The sequence below is a fragment of the Hippopotamus amphibius genome, chromosome 15, assembly GCF_030028045.1.
Source record: "Hippopotamus amphibius kiboko isolate mHipAmp2 chromosome 15, mHipAmp2.hap2, whole genome shotgun sequence".
NCBI lineage: Eukaryota > Metazoa > Chordata > Mammalia > Artiodactyla > Hippopotamidae > Hippopotamus > Hippopotamus amphibius.
Window position 1 is genome coordinate 35,345,515 of NC_080200.1, and position 23,698 is coordinate 35,369,212.

The 23,698-nt window shown below is 43.3% G+C and overlaps 1 protein-coding gene across 1 annotated transcript; it reads right to left on the reverse strand.

The window, feature by feature from the left end:
• Nucleotides 1-6,673: 6,673 nt before the first annotated feature.
• Nucleotides 6,674-7,525, reverse strand: LOC130837513 (40S ribosomal protein S3a-like). Its single transcript, XM_057710524.1, has one exon. The coding sequence runs from the start codon at nt 7,517-7,519 to the stop codon at nt 6,725-6,727; it is 795 nt and encodes a 264-aa protein (XP_057566507.1). The 5' UTR covers nt 7,520-7,525; the 3' UTR covers nt 6,674-6,724.
• Between the last annotated feature and the right edge of the window lie 16,173 nt (nt 7,526-23,698).

The following is a 23,698-nucleotide window of genomic DNA, read 5'->3' on the forward strand; positions in this document are numbered from 1 at the left end:
TCCATACATCCTCCCAGAATCCTCCTCGCTGGAATCCATCTTGGCTGAGGGATGTGTGCACCAGCAGGAAGGACCCTGAGTCAGAATGATTGGCCAGAAACTAATCCTGTCACCATAAAACCTGTCACTGCGAGCCGCTTGGCAGAGGGTCCTCCTGGGTTCTCTTACCCTCCTGCTCTCCGCCCAGGCGCCCCTTCCCAATAAAGTCTCTTGCTTTGTCAGCACATGTGTCTCCGCGGAAAATTCATTTCTGAGTGTTAGACCAGAGCCCACTCTAGGGCCCTGGAAGGGGTCCCCTTTCCTGCAACAATAAGAGGAACAGTGTCTGGACTTCCTCACCTACCACCAGTAATTAGAAAGCTGAACCAAGTACATGAAGCGACTTTTCTCAGACATGGGACAACAGGCAACGCAGGACTAGGTTCCTAGAGTGAAGGTTTGACACACAAATCAGCCTGACGACCCCCTGGCTCTACACCTTCAGACAATTTCCATGCTGCCAGTGCACGGAGGGGAAGCCAGATGCAGCCCAGCAAACACCTGAACTGAGGACACTGATGCGTTGTGGGGCAGGCCATCAAAAAGGAGGGAGCTGCCAGAGAGAAAGTTCCAGAACTGACTAATGATCCTTCTGAGTCTCTGCTGTGTACTAGTCTGAGGACACACAGGAGGAATTCTACAAGGCTGGGCAGGAACAGCTGTTGAGAACAGAAGAGTTACCGGAGTCCTGTACATTGTCTAATTTCCAGAGTTCTGGTCAGGCTGGGAGTCCTCATTTGCCAGAGTGGAGAAAAGTTATTAGATATGTGGGACATTCAACAAACAGCCCAGAAAAATCTCATATCAGTAGTGGAACTAACCACAAGCCTTGGAATAAAGTTACTTTAAACCTGTACTAACAAAGCTTAAAAATAAGCCCTTGAAGGATAAAACTGATATAAAAGTGATCATTTCCTTCCAGACAAATCTAACACCTTACAAATTAAAAACTACAAGAAAGTCCAGAACAAAATACACTCCTATGGCACAGGAAATTCTAGGACATTTAGAAGCCCTGTGTCAGAACCTGCTGTTAAAGACCAAGTAGTAAAACAAAAGATGTTCCTACTGCCCCAATCATGTAGGACGTTCCCAGGGTTTTGGGAGCTCTGTTCCAGGAACTGGGGTCAGAGACTAAATGTTCAAAGATGCTCCTAGTGCCCCTCCTTACATGGGCACCAGAAGTCCTGGGTCAGGAACTGGGGCAGAGACTGGTACATATTCTCTCAGGATTGCTTTAGCTCTTTCCACTCTTTGGTGGTCCTATATACATTTTAGAATTGTTTCTTCTATTTCTGTGAAAAATGTGATTGAATAGGATTACATTGAATCTGTAGAAAGCTGTGGGGAGGGTACACATTTTACACATGTTAAATCTTGTAATACATGTGCATAGATTATTTTTCCTTTTCTTTTGTTAAAAAAATACTGCATGTCAATCTTTGTCAGCATTCTGATTATTTTCTTCATATGAATTTTCAGAAGTAGAATTACAAGATCAAATGCCATAGACATTTTAAAGTTTTTTTAGTGCACGTTGCCAAGGGATGCTCCAGAAAATGGTACCATCTAAGAGAAGCATCTAAGAGTGCTGGTGTGGAGGTAACATCCACACGAATGAACCTGAATGTGAGTGGCACAGCGGAATTAAGAAAATTCACACAAGAGTATAGGAAAGCATGGGGTCAGGGGACTCAAGACCAAGTCAGTCAAGAGCCCCAAGCTCTGATTCCCATGGCATATTTATTAAGAAAGATCAAAAGCATTCTAGCAGAGACCAAATTATAAAACAAAACAATGAATAACACAAGGCATAGACTTTAGAAGAGCCAAAATAGAATGCCTTGTGTATATTTTGACTACTAGGGAGGATAGCTAAGCTTCAACCCGGAGCTGGCACCATCGGGCTACATGACTGCCTTATCTCAGTCGGTTTTCCTCTGAGATTGGTTCTACTTTCAGAACATGTTTACAGTCACGCAGCCGTCATGTGCAGGTTTTTCCAAGTTGCTGTCCTCTGCGTCCTCTCTGGTTTCCTACATGCTGGTCTCCCTGCATTCTTACCACCTTGACGTTTACATTTTCCTGACCCCTTGCTAATTACATATGCAAAAATATGTTACTTTAAAATGATGACAAAGTGTTTACATAGATTTTGAAGAATGGGAAATAGAAGAGTTTAGGTGTAATTTTACTTAATTGTAGATGTTTTCTTCCTAAGACACTATTTGGGGGTTGAAGGCAGGTGTGTGCCTGTGTTTACTTTCCTCCTGGTGTTTGAAGCCACTGCCACACACCTTGTTTCTCCCACTCAGTACTTTACTATTGTTGTCCCACTTCCCTCTCCCATCACCTCCACAGGCCAGAGACACTCAGATCAGGGCTCCACCAGCAATCTGCCAGTGAGTCTTTGACAAGCACCCATTGGCGCATGATTTTGAGCTGGTTCCTGAAATATGAATTGATGGAATTTGTCTGATGGACAAACTCTGTACAACATGAACTCTAGGGAATGGGTGGACAGGGGAGGGAACATTAAAAGGGTGTGGCAGAGACATCCAGTTGGCTCCCAACAGCCTGGCCCACCTTTCTCCTAGAGCAGCTTAACACTCAATTTTGAACTGAGCATGTGGTTGCCCGAGACTACACATGTTCCCAGCCTGCTGTGCAGCTGGGTTGTTTTTGAGACAGAGCTCTACCTCCAAGATGGAAGGAAAGCAATTTTGTGCAACTTCTAGGGTATTTCCTACAAGGGAGAGGCAGACTCTTCTTTCTCCATCTCCCCCGTGGAGACTGTTATTGTAGGTGAACCTTAACCAGCACAGTAGGCTTTGCGGGGGCTCTTTTGTGTAGTCAGACTGCTCCCAGGACCACAGCTGTCAGACTTTTTTGGTTTCCCTTCCATGGAGGGACAGCCAAGCTCAGCTGCAATCCATTCTCCTCTCCAGACATTTCTCTGGAAATCTAATGTGTGAGGATGGATGCTCCCATCTTCATGAATCTAAAGCTGATACCTTCCAGGGATGTGGTCTTGTTCTTTCCCCCCACACTGTGCACCCCCCACTCACCCCTAAAGACAGAGCTTGTTTTGAAACATGTGTTCTTTCCATGATATGCGCAGTGTCTAGCTGCACAGCTTCAAGGAACAGGCTGTCTCACGTGTGGTGTAACTTGATTATTGTGGGAAAGCTGAGCAGGTTCTCTGCTAAGCTGATGCACTGAAAACCGTAATTTGAAAAGCCAATCAAATTCCACTCCCACTAAAAAGCTAGAACGTGGGACTGGGTTAAGCCTTGGCCTGAGCTCTCAGTTCAAGGAGGTAGATATTTAGAACTTCAGTGGTGTCTGGTCTCGTCCATATAATTTCTTTTATGCTCTCTACCCTTATGGAAACTGCAATTCTATGGAGAAAGAAACTCAACATATAATAAAATATTAAACTGCTTGAGAACATTGTAAAAAGTTTTATAATTCACTTGGTCTTCAATTGTTCATGCTTAATTTTCTGCAAAGTGTCTTCTCACTCATGCCTAATTTAAAATAGAGTTTATTAATAGAAAATTTCCTTTAGGGAAATGTAAGTGTGATACAAGTAAATATGAGTCAGGGTGGAGAGGGGCGTGGACTCTGGGGAAGCTGTTCTGGATAATTCTGTATTAAATAAAAGGTGACAGTCTCACAAACAGACACAATATGACTGATGTTCCCAGCATCACACCCCTGTGCAGCTTCCTCTGGGATGAGTCTGGCAGGGCCCAGTCTTGTTGGATGAAGCTCACAGCCACATCTCTGAAGGTCACTGATTCCTCAAAAACAGGGTGGACATTCTGGTTCAGGTGGTACTGTTACCGTAATAATGGCTACTCTGTGCACCCAGGCCGAATAGAAATACAGAGACAGAGATTTTGGAGGAAGAGAGAGATAGCTTTATTTTTCTGCCAGGCAGAAGGGAAGACACAGCAGGCTAGCGCCTCAAGAACTGTGCCCCGCTCCCGTCAGGAGTCAGGGAAGATTTTATATGTGGGGCTTACAGTTTGGGGTATGTGATAAGGATCAAGGTGGTGAAGGTCTTGCATTTTTTTCCCTTCCCATTATTTCAAACAGTCATAACTGGCATCAGGCTGCCCAGTAACTGTGGTCCAGCAGTATGTTTTTTTTTTTTTTTTACCCATTAGAGTATTTTTTATTAGATGGATGTTAACCACCTTCAAGTTGGACTATGGGAAAGTAACTTGATTAAATCAACCATCAAAACAGGCCAAACATTTTTTAACATTTAAACATTCTTTTCACAAGTGTTTTCAAATAAACCCTTCTGAAAGAGAACCATGTCAAGCCCTATTCAGAGATGTAGCAGACTGGAGCTTGACTAGCAATATCATCTCACTGAATGATGTCCATCCAGCATCAAGAAAACCACCACTTACATAACTCAATTCCTGGTCCCCACCCTCAATGACTGTTCTATAGACCCAATTTCTGTCCACCCTGGAAAGGAAGCCTGTCACTTGAGACCCAATCTACAACTCTTTTCTACTGAAAATATCTGCTTCTTCACTATGGGAATGCCATTCATTCCTTTATTCAAAAATTATTGAACTTTGAGGCACTGGAGAGTATAGTAGTGAGCTGGACCAAAAAACAAAACCCCACCCACATGGAATTTTTCTAGGAGCCACAAGTGAAACTACAGAAAAAAATAACAGAAAATAAGGACTGAAGGACAGGGGTTTTAATAGGATGAACCAATCAGCAGGGTCTGACATACGAGGTAAAGGAACAAGCTCTGTGGCCATCTAACTGAAAAGTATTCCAAGTACAGGAAAAACAAGTGCCAAAGTCCTACAGTAAGAATGTCCCTAGCTTGTCCACAACAGTCTGGCTAGAAGAGTAAGGCAAGTAAAGAGTAAGGGAAGTGTCTCTAGTAAGAAACATGTCAGAGGTAAGATCACATGAGACTTTTGGGTGAACTGACAACCCAAAATAAACTTCCACAAAGTATGTGGGCAGGGGGACAGACAGGGACACGATGACACAGGGAGGCCAGGGAGGCATTAACAATCCAGATTGGTGATGACTTGCTCCAACGGACAGCAACAGAGGCAGTAAGAACTGGTTAGATTCCAGATATATTCTGAATGAACTGTGAACGGTCACGGATGACCACAAAGGATCAGTCTAAAATAGGAGGGTAGGTAAAATTGCTGAGCTCAGGAATACCATTTAGACATGTTAAATGCCTGACATCCAATGAAGATGTCAAGTTGGACAGAAAAATCTGGAGTTCAAAGAAAGGTATAGAAGTAAAGATCTGGTTTTACTTAAAACCAACAAATTGAGTTAAGAATATCTAGAAAGAGTATTGGCAAACGTCCGGGGACTAAGCCCTATGGCTCTCTAACACTAAGGTCTGAAACAAACTAGCAAGGGAGAGTAGCCAGAAACGTGGGAGGAAAAACTGAAGTGCAATTCCAGAAGACAGTTAAGAAACACAGGAAAAAACTGTCAAGTGTCACTAATAGAGATCAAGTAAAATGAAGGCCAAGAATGAACCACTGGACTTAGCAATGACAACTGGTAATTCTGACAGCAACAGCTTCCTTAGAATGGTGTGTAGAAAAGCCCAACTGCAGCATTCAAGAAAAGTAAAATAAAAAGAAATATGGTTAACTCTTTTGAGCTTTGCTAATAGGGATTTGAGTAGGGGGATATCTCCAAAGGCAAAGGATTTGTTTGTATGCTGACATGACTGGTAGAAGGAATAAGGTGACAATTAATGGAGTCAAGAACTTGATCAGGCAAGAGAAGGTGGAATCTGATGCTTGTCCTAGCACAATCCACCCGGTTACAAGAGGGAAGGCAGAAAAAGTGAAAAACACATCCACAAATGGCAGGGTGGAAATAAAATTTTATGAGGTTCTCTTGTCATCCTTTCTCAAGAAGCAAGGTCATCAACTGAACTGAGAATGAGAAAGTTGGAGGTTTGGGAGGAGAAGAGGTATTGAACAGAATGGATGAGTGACTAGGAGGAAATACTGGATAGCAGGCAGTATTAAATGCCCACTTAATATGAGACCAATAACCAATTTCTCTGTTTCTCTAGCCAACTTCAGCTTGATCAATAAGGTATACAGTGGGGCATTTACCGCTATAGAAAAGACAGCATTTAGATTTTTAAAACAACAACAAAAGAACAGGAAACCTAAATGCCAATGAGCTCTTCCCTTTCACTATGCTATCAGTCTAACACAGTGGTTTTCAAAGTATGGTCCCTGGCCACTAGCATCACCTGAAAATTTGTTAAAAATGCAAACTTTCAGACCTCACCCTAGAACTGCTATTGGAAACTCTGGGGGCAGGGCCCTGCAATGTTTTAACAAGCCTTCCAGATGATTTCAGAATCACCTTAAAAACTTAAGCCATGTAAAGTAAGGATTTCCTTTCATTCACCATCTCTAACATGTCCAGACCTCCAGACCATTCCAGCTTAAAACAGATCATTACCCTTTCTCAGCTACTTAGTAACTAAGAGCAATGAATAAAATCCACACAAAAGGTCAGAAAAATTCATCACAATTCCATCGAATCAGAATATCTCATTATTGTCAGGTTATTTAAAAAGAATGATCAGAAGTAAAATATAACAAATAATTTCTTTTATTTGTCACCATTAAAAGTCTGATTTTTAAACAGATTCTTGGACTGGTGGCTCATATCCATCAGCTCGTTCACCTTTAGCACCTGTCTCATCCCCAGTAGCTTTTCCAGAACTACTACCTTCACCATGTAGCTCCATGAGTTTTCCCAGTTCAAACTTGGGTTTCTTCAGCATTTTTACTTTTCTAACAAAGACATCATGGAGCGGGTAAATAGATTGGCAGGTCTTTTCTATGTCTTTTCCAATGCTGTCTGGAATCAATTTATTGACCACCTCTTTCAAGTCATTTGTCTGTACCTCTCGGGTCACGATTTCCATCATCTTCTTGCGGACCTGGCGGACCTGCTGGTGCTGGGCATATGAGGTCTTCCGAATCTGATTGTTGCGTTTTTTAGTAAAACCCACACAGAACAGACGAAGCAAATAACCATCCGTAGTCTTGACATCAACGTGAGCTTCAATCACGGTCTGCCATTTTTTGACCATGGAGCACATTTTGTCACGGGTAAGATCCATGCCATGGAAATTAGTCAGGCAGTTTTTGCCCTGAACATCCTCAGTAATAAGCTTGAATTTTCTAAACGCAACTTCATCATTCTGCAGATCAGCAAGGCTCGCTTCAAAAACACGACCCTTGAGGCCATCAGATGCAATTTTGGTTCCTTGAGTTCTCGTGACTAGTCTTTTCCCAATATTTCTTATATTGAACATAGCTGGTGCTTTCACATCATACCAATCTTTCTTGGAAAATGGGTCAACCACTTTCTTCTTGGCTCCCTTTTTACCGCCTTTCGTAAGGCGCTTGTTCTTGCCGACCGCCATGGTGCTGCTCCGTCCAGCAGTATGTTAACTGCGTCTGAGTATGTCTAGTTTATAGACTGGAGATCTTTTTTCTGAAATGAAACAAACAAACAAACAAACAAATTACAGGAGTGACTTGTTACAATGTTCATATGGCATGCAGGTGCGGGGACGTAGTAAGGTTAGGGAGTGAGAGACAGGATGTAATTCACACAGAGTTAAGTGCGATAGGTGCTGCCTGTAATTTACATATCAGGGAGTATCAGGGAGTGAGATTAGCTTTGTGAACTACAAATCTAGTTACTACAGATCAGCGACAGTTAAAGTAAAGCAAGGTGGGAATAACTCTTTCAGACCAGGTTATGTTTCTCCTCTAGCCTGTTAGCTGCTCTTGTTTTTCTTGCTCTCAAGAGAAAAAAGAACTCTCATTCCTATTTGCATTGCAACAGTTTCCCCCACTGCTAGTTCGTTCCCTCCATGTCAATGGAGAAACCCACTTCTATTTGTATTGCAACAGCACCATCCCCAACAGTGTCCAAAAGGGACGGTTCAGGGTGGCAGCACTGGGAAAAGGCAGCTGTGTGTATCAAAAGCTCTACTGTGTTTATCAAAAGCTCTACTGTGTTTGAGGTTAAGTCCACTATTTCTCTGGGATGACGTGGTGGATGCCTTTCAGATGCGTCACAGAGACATGCACACTCTGAATACACAGACGCTTTCACAATGAAGGAACATCACATGAGGGGTGGTGTGAAATAACCTAGAGGTAGCACTTGTAGGACAGAAGATTCACACCAAATACAATCATCTCAGCATAATGAAGGAAGGAAATCTTCAGTGGTTCCTTATTCCTGAGGATATAAGTTTCCTTACACTAAAGAGATGCCAATTCTAAAGACAATGTGGAAAATCCTTCAACTGATAGCACAAGGAAATCAGCTTTGTGCTTTGTGGTGACCTAGAGGGGTGGGATGAGGGTGGGAGGGAGGCTCAGGAGGGAGGGGATATGGGGATATATGTATAAATACAGCTGATTCACTTTGTTGTACAGCAGAAACTAACAACATTGTAAAGCAATTATACTCCAATAAAGATGTACAGAAAGAAAGAAAGAAAGAAAGAAAGAAAGAAAGAAAGAAAGAAAGAAAGAAAAGAAAAGAAAGAAAAAGAAAAAAGAAAGGAAAAAATGAAAAGAAAAGGAAAGAAAAGAAAATCCTTCCCCTGGTGTTCTCATGAGAAAATGAATACTAGGAAAATACCCCATAGAGAATGAGTTAACACACAACTGAGACAAGTTCAGAACTTTGGAAACTGTCTATTATTACAAATATACAGCAGAAATATGTGGTAGTGAAGTATTCTGAGAAATGTCGAATGCAAAATTTGGTAACAAGTAACGAGAAATAAAGCAACACTACTTCAGTGGATCAGTACTTGGACATATGTAAGCACTACAGAACAGAGCTGGACTCTATGGTCTTCCCCCCCCCTCCCCCCATGTCCTCAGCCTGACTTTTGTCTGTGGAAAAACTTCAGCCAAAGGATAATTTTATCAGAGTAGTGAGCAAATGCAGAAACAAAGGAAAACAATCAAAGGAGACCAAATAATAATAGTTTAGTCATTAAGCAGAGTCAAGGACCTTTAGTTTCTCCTTAAGGGCTATAGGTAATATTCTGAGCCACATCCTGTGAGCTGTCTTATAGATAGATACCTAAACCGCCACCAGGTGGAAGAAGTTAACTACGTGATGACCAGGCTGTAGCCATAACATAAGCTGCCACAATCCTGAGAACTGGCCTCAAAGAAATGGAAAGAAACCAACCGTGGAACTGAAGATTAACTGTACCAAAAGCAATCAAGATTACACCGGTCAGACCACTGATGACCAATTTCAAGACGGCTGTCAGAGCTGACTGTGCTGTTTCTGCATGTCGCCCCCTTCCTTCGCCTAATAAAAGCTCTTGGCCCCTGATTGCCAGTGGGGGGAGTCAGCCTTTGGACAAGTGCCTGCCACCCTCCAACGCCCAGGTTGCTAACATCCAAAATAAAGCAAATTTTCCTTTCCACCAACCTGGTCTCTTTATTGGCTTTTGAGCAGTGAGCAGCCGGACCCCACTTTCAGTTACACTACTGAGTGGGTGTGTGTCTTTCAAATCCATGAAAAGTTGCCCTGAGGAAGACTGGGCCGGTTTTCCCTTCATGCAGTCACTGTTGATCAGTTAGTGACTTTCCATTTTTCTGAAGTTGTAAACATAATTACAAACACTAGGGTCAATCAGGAACGAACACTGAATGGTACCTAAAAAAGGAAAACACAATTGATGTGTGTTAAGTGCTGTATTCGTGTTCAAGTACGTACGCACATACCAAGGATGAATGACCACAACAATAAACACATGCTTAGTGATTAAACTCTGATGCTTCAATTAATTCTATTACTTTTATTTTTTATTTTTAAATTTTTTTATACATTTATTTCGTGGCTGTGCTCGGGCTTCCTCTAGTTGCGGCGAGCGGGGGCTACTCTTCATTGCAGTGCACGGGCTTCTCATTGCAATGGCTTCTCTTGTTGTGGAGCATGGGCTCTATGCATGAGGGCTTCAGTAGTTGTGGCACTCAGGCTCAGTAGTTTTGGCTGGCGGGCTCTAGAGCACAGGCTCAGTAGTTGTGGCACACGGGCTTAGTTTCTCTGTAGCATGTGGGGTCTTCCTGAATCAAGGCTTGAACTCGTGTCCTCTGCACTGGCAGGCAGACTCAACCACTGCACCACTAGGGAATTCCCAATTCTATTACATTTAAATATTATGTAATATCTTCCTCATGACTGAAGAGAGAATTAATTTAATCTTTAACAAGAATGCTAGTCCTGAAGAACTGTGTGTGCTTGGACAGGAACATTCCAAGAATTCAGAGTCAGGCATAGGTTCATCCCTTATTTGTAGTTAAGGGTTTGTTTTGTTTTTCCACCAAAAATGGATTGCTATTTCTATGACTGTGCAGGTGGAAGATGATTGCAGATGTGGTAAGAGTCACATTTGCAGAATGCGTTCCAATACCAGAGGTGCGTATACTCATTCACAGAGACACAGTGTCCTGCCCCCCAGAGATCCATGTGTATGTCTATCCTCCAGAGGTTTACCCTTCTCTCTAGCTGATTGCTGCTGAGAGAAAAATCAACCTTGAGAGCATGTCTACTTTGGAAATTAAACCAGCAAGAAGGCTACTTAGAGAGAGGCTGGGGGCTGCGTGATGAGGTCTGGCCCCTATTTACTCAACTGATTTTTCTTTGTTGCCAAAACACAAATTACAGCCCTTGGGCCCATTGAAGTCTGGGTTGAGGCATGGTGTTCAAGGTGGCTGTGAAGTCCATGATGTTCACAGCAACATTTGTTTGTTTGTGCAGGGGTGCACCCACACACATACATTCACATACACAAACAAGGAGAAGCAAGGAAAAGGGTATATCATCTTTCCCATTCTTAAAGGAAAAGGTGACTCCAAAATCAAAGAGGCAAATGTGTCAAGCAGGAGAAGGAAGGCCTTATTCATTTATTTATCAAGTTTTCAATTATTACCAAATATCTATGGAGAGGAACTTGAATTTCTATGAGTGTTAAAGTGTAAGTAATACAATGCCCTGCTCTTCATGGAACTCTACATTCTAATGCAGACAATAAAAATACTCTAGAGGATAACATTTCTGATATTAAAAACAGTCAAGTGTTTATGTATTGTATAATTACAGGATGTTTGCAAGTAGTCCACAGTGATAGGTTGGCACTACATAAAATATAATTCACATTAAAAGCATTGTTGGTGCTGGGAAAACTGGAAAGCTATATGTAAAAGAATGAAATTAGAACACTTCCTAACACCATACACAAAAATAAACTCCAAATGGATAAAAGACCTAAACGTAAGGCCAGACACTATAAAACTCCTAGAGGAAAACATAAGAAGAACACTCTTTGATGTAAATAACAGCAAGATCTTTTTTGATCCACCCCCCAGAATAATGGAAAAAATAAATAAATAAGTGGGACCTAATGAAACTTCAAAGCTTCTGCACAGCAATGGAAACTATAAGCAAGATGAAAAGACAACCCTCAGAATGGGCAAAAAATATTTGCAAAGGAATCAACAGACAAAGGATTAATCTCCAAAATATATAAACAGTTTATCCAGCTCGATATAAAAAAAAAAAAAATCAACCCTATCAAAAAATGGGCAGAAGACCTAAATAGGCATTTCTCCAAAGAAGACATACAGATGGCCAAGAGGCACATGAAAAGCTGCTCAACATCACTAATTATTAGAGAAATGCAAAGCAAAATGACAATGAGGTATCACCTCACACCGGTTAGAATGGGCATCATCAGAAAATCTACAAACAGTGAATGCTGGAGAGGATGTGGAGAAAAGGGAATGCTCTTGCACTGCTGGTGGGAATGTAAATTGATACAGTCACTGTGGAGAACAGTATGGAGGTTCCTTGCAAAACTAAAAATAGAACTACCATATGACCCAGCAATCCCACTGCTGGGCATATACCCAGAGAACACCATCATTCAAAAAGACACATGCACTCCAATGTTCATTGCAGCACTATTTACAATAGCCAGGACATGGAAGCCACCTAAATGTCCACCAACAGATGAATGGGTAAAGAAGATGTGGTACATACATACAATGGAATATTACTCAGCTGTAAAAAGCAATGATACTGGGACATTTCTAGAGACATGGATGGACCTAGAGACTGTCATACAGAGTGAAGTGAGTCAGAAAGAGAAACACAAATATTGTATATTAACACATACATGTGGACTATAGAAAAATGGTACAAATCAACCGGTTTGCAAGGCAAAAATAGAGACACCGATGTAGAGCACAAACATATGGACACCAAGTGGGAAAAGTGGGGAGGGTTGGGGGGGAATGAATTGGGAGATTGGGACACCAAATTGTACACTCTAAATATATGCAGTTTAGTGTAAAAAATAAAAAAATAAAAAGTTAGCAAAAAAGCATTGTCAATTCTAGGACTTCGAAAGTTATATATTTTCAGAATGATTGTGTTATTACAAATGTTTTACGAAATTCTGAATGCTTGGAAAGCTATTCTGCAAGATGTGAGGAGAGGAAAGCTAGATTTCCTTTCCTAAGAGCCAGGTTTGCTCGTCACTATATTATAAAATGAGTACTTTTAAATTATGATTTTGAAAATCACTATTTTTTATAAGAATAGAAAATCGTTTCTACATGCCTCTTAAAATTCTATTAACTATTTTATTTGAGGTTCAATAAGCTTCCATTTTAGAGGATACTAGAAAAAAAGATACCTATTTTGATTATTGTATTGCAGTCCTAATTTTATTCTAATTTAATTATAGATAATGCAAAAGAATCCAAAACAACACATTAGTACCGTATAAACCAGCATTTCCGAAAATGCACTGTAGCTATCTACACTATTGATAAACCTGAACTAAAATGTACTTATAAATACATAAGAAAAATACAAAATGTCTTTATGTGTTGTTATTATGCAAGAACGCATTTAAGGGACTTCCCTGGTGGTCCAATGGTTAAGACTCCAGGCTCCCAATGCAGGGAGCCCAGGTTTGATCCCTGGTTGGGGAACTAGATCCCACATGCTACAACTAAAAGATCGCGTGTGCCACAACGAAGATCCCGTGTGCCACAACAAAGACTCGGTTATTTATTCATTTATAAATAAATAAATAATTTTTTTAAGGTGCATTTTAAGAGACGCTGCACTAGACAAAAGAGTACACCTGGAAGTTTCATGAAAATAATTTTTATTTCATGACAGAAAGTGATGCGATTCTAATTAGTCATTTTCACTTTTACAAAGTTTTCATAGCATATGTAAATTATGTATTAATTGTATCATCAATGTGACCATGTTTATAATTTCTTTCCTCCAAGTGTAAATAGAACTTATTAATTCCTGTTAGTTTTCTATCAATAAACTATTTCTTAAAATTGTTATGTTCAATCAACTTTAGCAAACACTGCTATAGTCAAAACAGATGTCTCTAAACCAAAGCTGAAACTAGTTTTTGGTTTACTCTGCCCCATTTTGAGGATTGGAAATACTTGGCAGTTTCTGTAGTTGATGCTCATTCAGATGGGAGCTGTATTCCAGTCAAGCTGATTTGTGATGATTTCTTAGATGAAAGAAGGCAGCAGGTGGATTACCTTTACAGTGTAGGAGTAATTGCACATTTGGTGTCTAGAGTTTATTTTGAGATTACTGAGAGTAATGTAATCAGTTTTACATTTATCCAAGGTTTATTGCAAGGGGCAAAATTCACCAAAAGTTTACCTGCTTATTAAGTAAAACCCTTAGCATATAGTGTTAAGAAAAGACTTATTTTCTAGAGGAACTGGCAGAATTTTCTAAAAGGCCAGATAGTGAATATCAAACTTTGCCATATGACCTCTGCTATACTCATCAACTCTGCCATTGTAGCAGGAAAGCAGCCACAGACAAAAGATAAATGAAGGAGCATGGCTGTGCTCCAAAGAAACTTTACTTATAGACACTAAAATGTGAATATCACATAATTCTCATATGTTGCAAAACAGTGTTTTAAAAACTTTTTTTTCAACATTAAAAAATATGAAAACCATTCTTAACTTGCAGGACCTACCAACACAGGCTGGGGGTAGAATTTGGCCCATGGGTTTTAGGATGCCACAGCCTGAGCTATAGAAAAACAGTGGAATCAACCCTTCTTGGAGACTAGCATTCCAAAACAAATGGATTGCACAAAAGATGTGCAGAACTTATGCTCTACAAAGTCCCAAAACACTTTCTGCAGTTACACTTGGAACCCCGCAAATAATGTTACAGGGAAGAGCTAAACAGGACTCCATGTTAGATTTGTTTGTTTTACATTAACCTTCATATTCTATTGCTTTTGCTACAAGTTTAGAATGTTGCTTTATAGCCTGAAATATACAGGATAGCCCATTCTCAAACTTCGGACCTTTCAAAGTATAACTTTTCCATTTATTAAAGTTGTAAAACAGAGAAAAACATTTGCCTTGTTGGAGGTTTACAGAAACATTGTGACCTGACCTACATGCACAGCTACAAGAAGAAAGGATTCTGGCACCAGGAAGTCTGGAATAACCAGTTCTGGCACCAGGAAGTCTGGAATAACCAACAACACCCCCTTCTCTTTTTAGTATAAAAGAAGCCTGAGTTCTAACTCAGGCAAGATGGTTTTTTGACAGACACGAGTCTGCCATCTTCTTCGTCTGCCAGCTTTTCAAATAAAGTCGTATTCCTTGCCTCAACACCTCCTCTCAGATTCATTGGCCTGTCATGAGGCAAGCAGAGCAAGCTTGGGCTTGGTAACAATAAGACTTCAGCTTCTCTGACTGCTTCATGGTCCAGGGGAGTGGAACCCAAAGCTGGCTGGGGCTGTGACCTGCCCTTGCTGCTCACAGCCATTACCCACTGATGACCCTGGCACTTTTAATTCACCTGACATCTTATTTCTACAGAGAATACAATGCCTTCTGCAAAATATTTTTAAAACATAATTTTTGCCCAAGATGGGAAATCTGGGATCTTTCACACCAGAGATGAAGGATCAAAAAAGGGGCCTGCCTGGGCATGTATAGTTGGTACTGGCCGTGTTGTCCCAGTGCTGGCCCTGCACGCAGAAGGACAGATGACACAGCAGCCCAGTGCAACCCCTCCTCCCACTCTGTGGCTGCAGCCTGGAAGCTGTTAGAGCAAGAAGTGGAAGTGTTCCTACCCCCCAACAGGGCAGCCCCTCTGGCTGCTCCAGCAAGCAGACAGCTGGATGTGAGCAGAGAAAGGAGGCGGGGCCAGGTGGCAGGAAACCACACATTTTATAAACAACTGGGGGCCTTGGGCAGACAAAGAAAAGCAGGAACTTCTGGACTGACAGGAAACCACACATTTTGAGGTGTCCTGGAGGCCGACCAAAAAAGGTGGGAAAACAGGAATCTCCAGCATCCGAACGTAACTTTTTACTTATTATGTCTTGCAGATAACTAGCTCCCATCATGCACCGGAGGCCGGGACACGTCCCAGCAAGACTAAATAAGGGCAAACTCCCTCCTCCCCTAGGGGAGGTGGAGCTGGGGTGCAAATCAGGAAATGCAACCCCAAGCCCCTCCCTCTGCAATGAATATTCCACCCCTTCATTTTCTCACCCTTTGTAAACTGCCTGCCCCAGCTGCTCAGCACAGCTGCTCGTCCGCCTGGGCCCAGTGACTCCCTAGAGAGAAATACCACTCAATAAGTCCTGGCTGTGCTCCCTCCATTTCTGTGTCTTCGCTCTGATTCCTTCCTACAAAATGAGAACCTCTTCTCGGGTGCCTTGGTGGCTGCAGCTCCACTGGCTCTGCCTGCAGCTGGGCCGGAATGGCTGGGAGGAGCCCCTCCGGTGCGGGAGCCCAGGCCCCGCCCTGGGGCGGTGACACTGGTGTGGCCTCTCTGCTCCCTGCCCTGGGGTCTCGGGCTGGGCACGCCCTCCAGCCACAAGTGCTCTGCGGTAGGGTCTCTGCCTGGAGCTGGAGGAGCGGCTGTAGCCCGGGAGGAGGCGAGAAAGAAGAGGGTCCTCCTGGCCCAGAGCTGCTCAGAGGCCTCAGCCCTTGGGAAGGGAGCAGAGGCTGGGAGCCGGTGGGCGGCACAGCTCTTCTGGTCTCATCAAAGGTCCTTCCACCCCAAGCTCATCCCCCAGGCGACCAGGACCGCCCTGGTCTCTTGCACTCTGGTGGCTGCTGTGCTGGGTACTTCCTTCTCCCGTGGGCCACTGGCTCCCACCTGGGCCTCCACTTCCGCCATTGCTGGAACTCAGTGCTGCCAGATGGGGGGTAGGGGGGCTGTCCCAGCAGCTGCTGCTGCCCCCAGAGGTGCCTCTTCAGGGACAAGGGCCAGGCCAGGAGCTGATGGGGGCTGGGCCTCAGGAGTGCAGTGCTGGCCTCCCACCTCCTGCAGGGTGAATCCAAGTCCCCCTGAAACAGTTCCCTCACTGAGTTTATGGCTAATCTCTCCATCCAAAACTTTCTTCCCTTCTTCCTCACCTCTGACCTCAGTCCTGTGTTAATTGAACACTCATCAACCAGAGGCAGGTGGCTAGACTGCTGTTGGTAACATCATCAATACAGTAGTTGCTGTTCTAGATGTCATCCTTCACTCCAAACCCAGGTTGTTTAACCAGGGCAGGATGAGCTCACAGACCCCTGAACCATGGACCACTTGCCCTGAGAATCGTTAACCAGAGACAGACTGACTTCCATAGCTATGATGAAGAAATGTCTCATATAGTAAGGGATTAACAGATACAAACATAAAATGGGTAGCTAACCAGGATTTACTGCATAGCACATGGAACTATATTCAATATCTTGTAGTAATCTATAATGGAAAACAATCTGAAAAAAAAACCATATAGCTGAATCACTATGCTGTACACCTGAAATTAATACAATATTGTCAATTAACTATACTTTTTTTTAAAAAGGGTGAAAAAAAAAAGAAATCTCTCTAGATGATGATTAACTTCAGCCTCTTTTTTCTTTCCCTTAAGAAAGCCCGTGATTTGGAGGTTCCTTAAAAAACTACAAATAGAACTACCATATGATCCAGTAATCCCACTCCTGGGCATATACCCAAAGAAAACCATAATCCCCAAAGAAGCATGTACCATAATGTTTATTGCAGCACTATTTACAATAGCCAGGACATGGAAGCAACCGAAATGCCCATCAACAAATGAATGGATACAGAAGATGTGGCATATATATACAATGGAATATTACTCAGCTGTTAAAAGGGATGAGATGGAGCTATATGTCATGAGGTGGATAGACCCAGAGTCTGTCATACAGAGTGAAGTAAGCCAGAAAGAGAAAGACAAATATTGTATGCTAACTCACATATACAGAATCTAAAAATGGTACTGATGAACTCAGTGACAAGAGCAAGAATGCAGATGCAGAGAATGGACCGGAGAACTCGAGGTTTGGGGGGGTGGGGGGTGAAGGGGAAGCTGATACGAAGCGAGAGAGTAGCACAGACATATATATACTACCAACTGTAAAATAGATAGCCAGTGGGAAGTTGTTGTATAACAAAGGGAGTCCAACTTGAGGATGGATGATGCCTTAGAGGACTGGGACGGGGAGGGGGGGAACTCGAGGGAGGGTGGGGGGGGAGTCAAGGGAGGGAGGGAATACAGTGATATGTGAATAAAAACAGTGTGGGAAGACATTCGGGAACCTTTTTGATGTGGGCCGAGCGATGGGATTCTTGAGCAGTGGAGGAACTGAGGGTGCGGGCCGTGGAGACTAATATCACCCTGTTTGGTCCTGAGGGATGGCTGGTTAGCCAAAGACGGGTAAGATTCCTCAGAGGAGGAACAACCTAAGACAGGCACAGCCGTAGAGGGGCCAACAGGGGTGGTGCATAGAGCCTTTCTTATATCACCCTGTTTGGCCCTGGAGGATGACTGGTTAGCCAGAGACGGGTAAGATTCCTCAAGGGAGGAACAACCTAAGACAGGCGCAGTCGCAGAGGGGCCAACACGGGTGGGGCACTGACCCCCAATATCTGAGAGACGTCTCCTGCCCCCAGGGCTGTTTTGCTCTCCACCCCCAGCTCAAATCCACACCTGCTCAGCTCGGACCCAGGAGGCAAACAAGGATCATTGCCCCAGTCATGTGAGGCCTTTGATTGTTTATGAGTGTAACCTGAGAATGTTAACCCACGGACTCAATAAAAGCAACCTGGGATGAGTCAGCAGGGCTCTTGATCCTAGAGGTCTTGAGTCCCCCGGTCCCATCTTTCTCTTCAGTCTGTGTCTGTGTCTTCTTCAAGCTTGCGGCACCCGTCACTCGCCTCGAGTCGCCGAGCTGGTCTCGGCAAAACAGATGATTGGAAAAAAAAAAAAAGAAAGCCCGTAACTCAAAGGCCAAATTGGGGTGGATCTGACACTTGTCTCCCACACCCTTGCTTGGCACCCCGCAAGTAAAGCCTTTGGCTCAAACATCTGCTGTCAAAGTTAGGCTTTCTGCACCTTGGCCATACGAGCCCTTGCTCCATAACAAAAGGACCCCAGGCCAACAGCTCCAGGTCATGGAGTGTCAGTGACAGAAACAGTCTCTGAAGGGTGCAGGTGCAGGCACCTCCCAGCTCACAGCTGTGGCCCAGCGGTCTCCATGATGCTTGAGCTTGTGTCCCCACACCCAGGGGCAGGGCTGTGGGCCTCAGGGGGCCTGGGAGGAGTGGAGAACTGTTGAGGCCATCCTTGCTGCCCCAGAGCACGTCCCTGTCCCCTTCCTTTGGAGCAGCCTCTGTGCATTAAAGGAAAGTGGGCGTTAGCATTTGTAACTCATGCTTTAGTTGTTGATTATATTTTGAACTGTTATGAAGAAATTCTTTAGTTGTGTGGTCAATATAAATAATCAATAAACCAATCTATACTAGGACTCAACAAGAGTTTTATTTGAGCCAAGCGGAGGGCTATAGCTCAGGAGACACAGATTAAAGAATGACTGGAATTGTGTTTGGCCAGACTACAAAATGGGTGGGTGGGTGGGTGGGGGTGCTTACAAAGGCAAAAACCTCAACATGACATAAGTTGCTTGTCAAGAAGGATCAGTGGAGCAGCAAGAAATCGGGGTGCCTGTGGATCAAGGATGGGCTTGGGTCTGAAATGGTTGCTTAGTTACAAGGGGGCACCTGGAGACTGTAAGGTTGCAGGTGGCAGCTGCCAGCAGATGTTGTTTTGAGGATGGCTGGTGGTGTCCTTGAGTCTAATACAGGTCAGAAAATGCACGTTTTCAGTAATACAGGAACATACCTAAAACCACATCCATAGTGGCCACCTGGGTCCATCTTGAATGCCTGAACCATAGGTGCTCCATTTGATTTTTAAATGCCTTTGTTTTCTTTAATGGTTAAAGCAGATGTATGATCCATGTTTGACAGGCCACAAACAGGCTATCTGGAGTAGCCTAAAGTTCAAGTTAAGTCAGCTAAGAGCCAGAATGACTTTCTCATACCTTAATATGTGAACATTTCTTCCATCTGTATAAAGTAATTTTATTTCAAGTTGTGCAGAAAGAGTGGTGTGGTCAACAGAATAATGGTCCCTTAGAAAGTCCAGGGTCTAATTCTCAAAAATATGTATATATTAACCTCCCATGGCAAAAGGGACTTGTGTAGATGTGATTGAATTAAGAATCTTGACTTGGGGAGGCTCTCCTAGATTAGTTGTGTGGGTGCATGAAATCACAGGGTCCTCTGATAAGACAGAGGAAGGACAGAGTGCCACAGCTAGAGGAGGTGTGAGCACTGGGGTAGAGGTGGGAGTGAGGTGATCACTGGCAGTGTCAGGGAGCAAGGAAAGCGTGTGTTTTCGAGAAGCTGGTGAAGGCAAGAAACAAACCCTCCCCTAGATCCTCCAGAAGGAGCAGCTCTGCTGATGCTTTAATGCTGGCATAGTCAGATCTATTTTGGACTTCTGACTCCAGAATTGTAAGAGAAGGAATTTGTGGTAATGTGTTACCTCAGCAGCAGGAAACTAATACAGGTAGTGAAGTGTATCCTTTTAAAAAGAAACGTATAAAACTGGTAAGTGGAACGTCCTTGAATCCCAGAGTGAGAATGAGGAAGGGTCCCACTGATAATGCTGCTCAGGAAATCAATGTAGAAGCTGTTTTCCTAAGAGGGAGGGGAGCTGCGGGCAGATGGTAAGGATGCTTCTTGAGGGCAGGGGGCTGTGAGAAGAGGAGGTTCAGGAGGCAAGCAGGGACTTGTGTGCTCAGGGCCTTGCTTAGACCCTCTGAGGGCATCTGAGCTGGAGAGGGAGGCCTTCCTGCGGTCTGTGCATCTGTACCTTAACCAGCAGCTCAGCACAGCCCCCAAAAGGTGAGGGGTGGAGAAAAGAAGTGAACCATGGGAATTAGTTAATTAACTAATTAATTAATTAAAATGTGTTTCAGTTTTCTTTCTTTCCCTTCCTTATTACACTTAGTAGAAAGTGACAGCAGTACTTTATTTAATGCTTTAATAATGTTTTCTATATATTTTATTATTTTTCAAAAGATTAAGTGTAATAAGTGAGAGACTTTTCATAGCTCCTTCCCCAAACCTGAATAACAGGTGCTTGTGTGAGGTGTGCCTCATCCGTGTAGATGTGAGGATGCTGGTAGGAGACACAGAAGCTGGGCGTGAATTGCACGCACATTCCCACCCTCGCACTACCCCTTAGTATCTGTGTGATGTTGGACAGGCATCATCCTGTCCTCACCATCTCTAACCTCCTGTTCCTCACTCCTAAAGCAGAGCTGACAATATTACCACATCATAGAGCTGTGTGGAGAATTACGTGGGATAATGTGTGTATTAGCACATATCTGAGGCCACATAGAAATCCCAATAATCCCAGTGAATGATTTGAGATAATTATGTGTTAATTGTGTAAATGGGCCCCAGGGTGGTCACTCTTAGTGTTGGATTCTGGTCCTGCTTTGGACCCTCTCCATCTCTCATGGGCTGTTTCTGCTTCTCCATCCCCCTCGTCCACATGGACCTAATGACTTCCAGCTGAAACTCCACTTTCCCTAGTATGTGATTGGACGGTTGGGTGGGAAGCAGCCTTCTTCTGTGCCCACCCTGAGCCCTTAAATTCAGGATATTCATTTCTTGTAACAGGGCTCTGAGGCAGCACAACTATTCTGCTTATTTTCCAGAATGCAGAACTGAGACTTGGTGCTTTGAGTAACTTGTCCAGGATGGATCTCGGGTGGCCTTGGCCTGCAGCAGCTTGAAGCAGAATTTCAGGTCTCCAGCCAGAGACTGACGTCAGGCCACAGCAGTGAGAGCACTGAATCCTGGCCCCTAGGCCACCAGGGACCAGTGGCCAGTGACAAGGCCCTGGCCTGTTGGGTTTATAGAAATGAATTCCACAGAGAAGGAAAATAGTGAAACAAAGTGTTTATCAGGAGGAAAAAGGGCACATGTGGATAGACACAGAGGCAGGCTCGGAGAAAGAGTCATGCCTTCGTGGCCGTTTGAATCACTTACGTGGGCATTTCTTCTGGGTGTCCCCTGGCCAATCATCTTGCTTGGCCTGGCACTGAGTCCGTGTTTGCTTTATCTCAGGGTCCTCCCCTGTGCGGCATGCATCTCTTAGCGAAGATGGCTGCTAACAAAGAGGCCTGTGGGGGAGTTGGCAGCACCTCCTATGGGGTGGCGCTTCCTCCCTTTTGACTTCTGAGGATCCTTTCTGCACATGTGTAGCTGGGAAAGTCTCCTTGACCTCGACAATAAGGAATATGTGGTCTCTTTGTCTTCTGTCTGAGAAGGGCTCAGCTTCTCCTCCCTCCAGCTATTGTCTTCATCTTGGAGTGTCTGTCCACAGGAGACAAACTCCAGCTGCTCAGCCTGGAGCCATCTATCTCCTGCCTCAGGATCACAGAGTGAATGAGTGAGTGACCAAGACTTACACCCAGGCACGTCTGACTCCTGGGCCCTCACGCCCATGGGAAGTTCCCTTGCTGTTCCCCTCAGAACTCAGTGATTGTACTCGTGTTCCTTTTGAAGTAGCTTTTATAGATTTCTCTTGTTATCAAAATATTGTATATTTATTGTGGCAAAATTGGAAAATATTGATAACCATGGAAGAAGAACTTTAAATTCACCTGTAACCCATAACCTCCAAAATCTACCTATTAGATATGATCTCTCTTGGTTTATTTCCTTTCCATTTTAAATATTTGCCTGACATCAAAGGTAGCAGTGCCCAGCTAGCTAAGTTGGAAGAGTATGAGACTCTTTTTTAAAAAATTAATTAATTAATTAATTGGCTGCATTTGGTCTTCGTTGCTGTGCCTGGGCTTTCTCTAGTCGCAGTGAGTGGGAGCTACTCTTCATTGCAGTTCACTGGCTTCTCATTGTGGTGGCTTCTCTTGTTGTGGAGCACAGTGCTCAGTAGTTGTGGCTCTAGGGCTCTAGAGTGCAGGCTCAGTAGTTGTGGTGCACAGGCTTAGTTGCTCTGCAGCATGTGAGATCTTCCCAGACCAGGGATAGAACCCATGTCCCCTGCATTGGCAGGTGGATTCCTAACCACTGTGCCATGAGGGAAGTCCCACGTATGAGACTCTTAAAAGGTATGAGCTTTGTTTCACCGAATTGTTATTGTTGAGCATTTAAGATTATTTCTCATTTTACAGTAAATATTATAGTAAAGTATTGTACTAATTATCTGTTTGGTTTAAATTCCCAGAAATGAAAATTGAAATTTCTAGGTCAAACAGAAACCATTTTAAAGGTTTTGATTTGTTTGTACCACCAAAGGGCCAAGCAGGAAAAGTGGTAGAGCACCCAGATCTTCATGGATGAAAGCTAGAGTCTTTCTTAATGGGTAAGATAGTATTTTAAAAGATTCTTGTCTCTTCATAGAAAAGAAAATATTATTTCACTCTTTTCTAGTAACCATTTCTATTTTTTATTTGAACTTCCCCACTTGTGTATCTTGCCAATTTTTCTGCTAGAATGTTTACACTATTATATATTTATAGGAATTATATATTAGGAATATCAGACTTCTGTCAACTATGTTAGAAGTAACGTTCTGAGTTTGTAGTTCTCCTCTTAGTTTTTGACATATAAGAATTTATCAATGTTGTCTTGTAAAGCCTTTTAAGCTTTTTCTATGTAGTTTGACATTCAGGATAATGCACAGGTATTGTTTTCTTGCAGCTGCCATAACAGATACCCCAGACTGGAGGGGGGCAGGGAGGGAATCTGAAATAGAAATTTATTTCCTCACAATTCTGGAGGCTGGAAAGCCAAGGTCAAAGTGTGATGATGTGTGGTTTCTCTTGAGGTCCCTCTCCTTCCCTGTGGATGGTGTCCTCCTCCGTGTGTCCTCACATCAGCTTCCCTCTGTGCACACAGCCCTGGTGCTCTTTGTGGGGCCAAATTTCCTCTTTTTACAGGGATGCAGCCTGATTGGATTAGGGGCCACCTCAGCAGCCTCATTTTAATCTGTTTACCCTTTTAAAGGCCCATCTACAAGTCCAGCCACATTCTGACTTACTGGATGTTAGGGCTTCAAACTGTGAATTTGGGGACACAATTCAGTCACAACAGTTGATATAGGTCTTCCTTGCCTGAA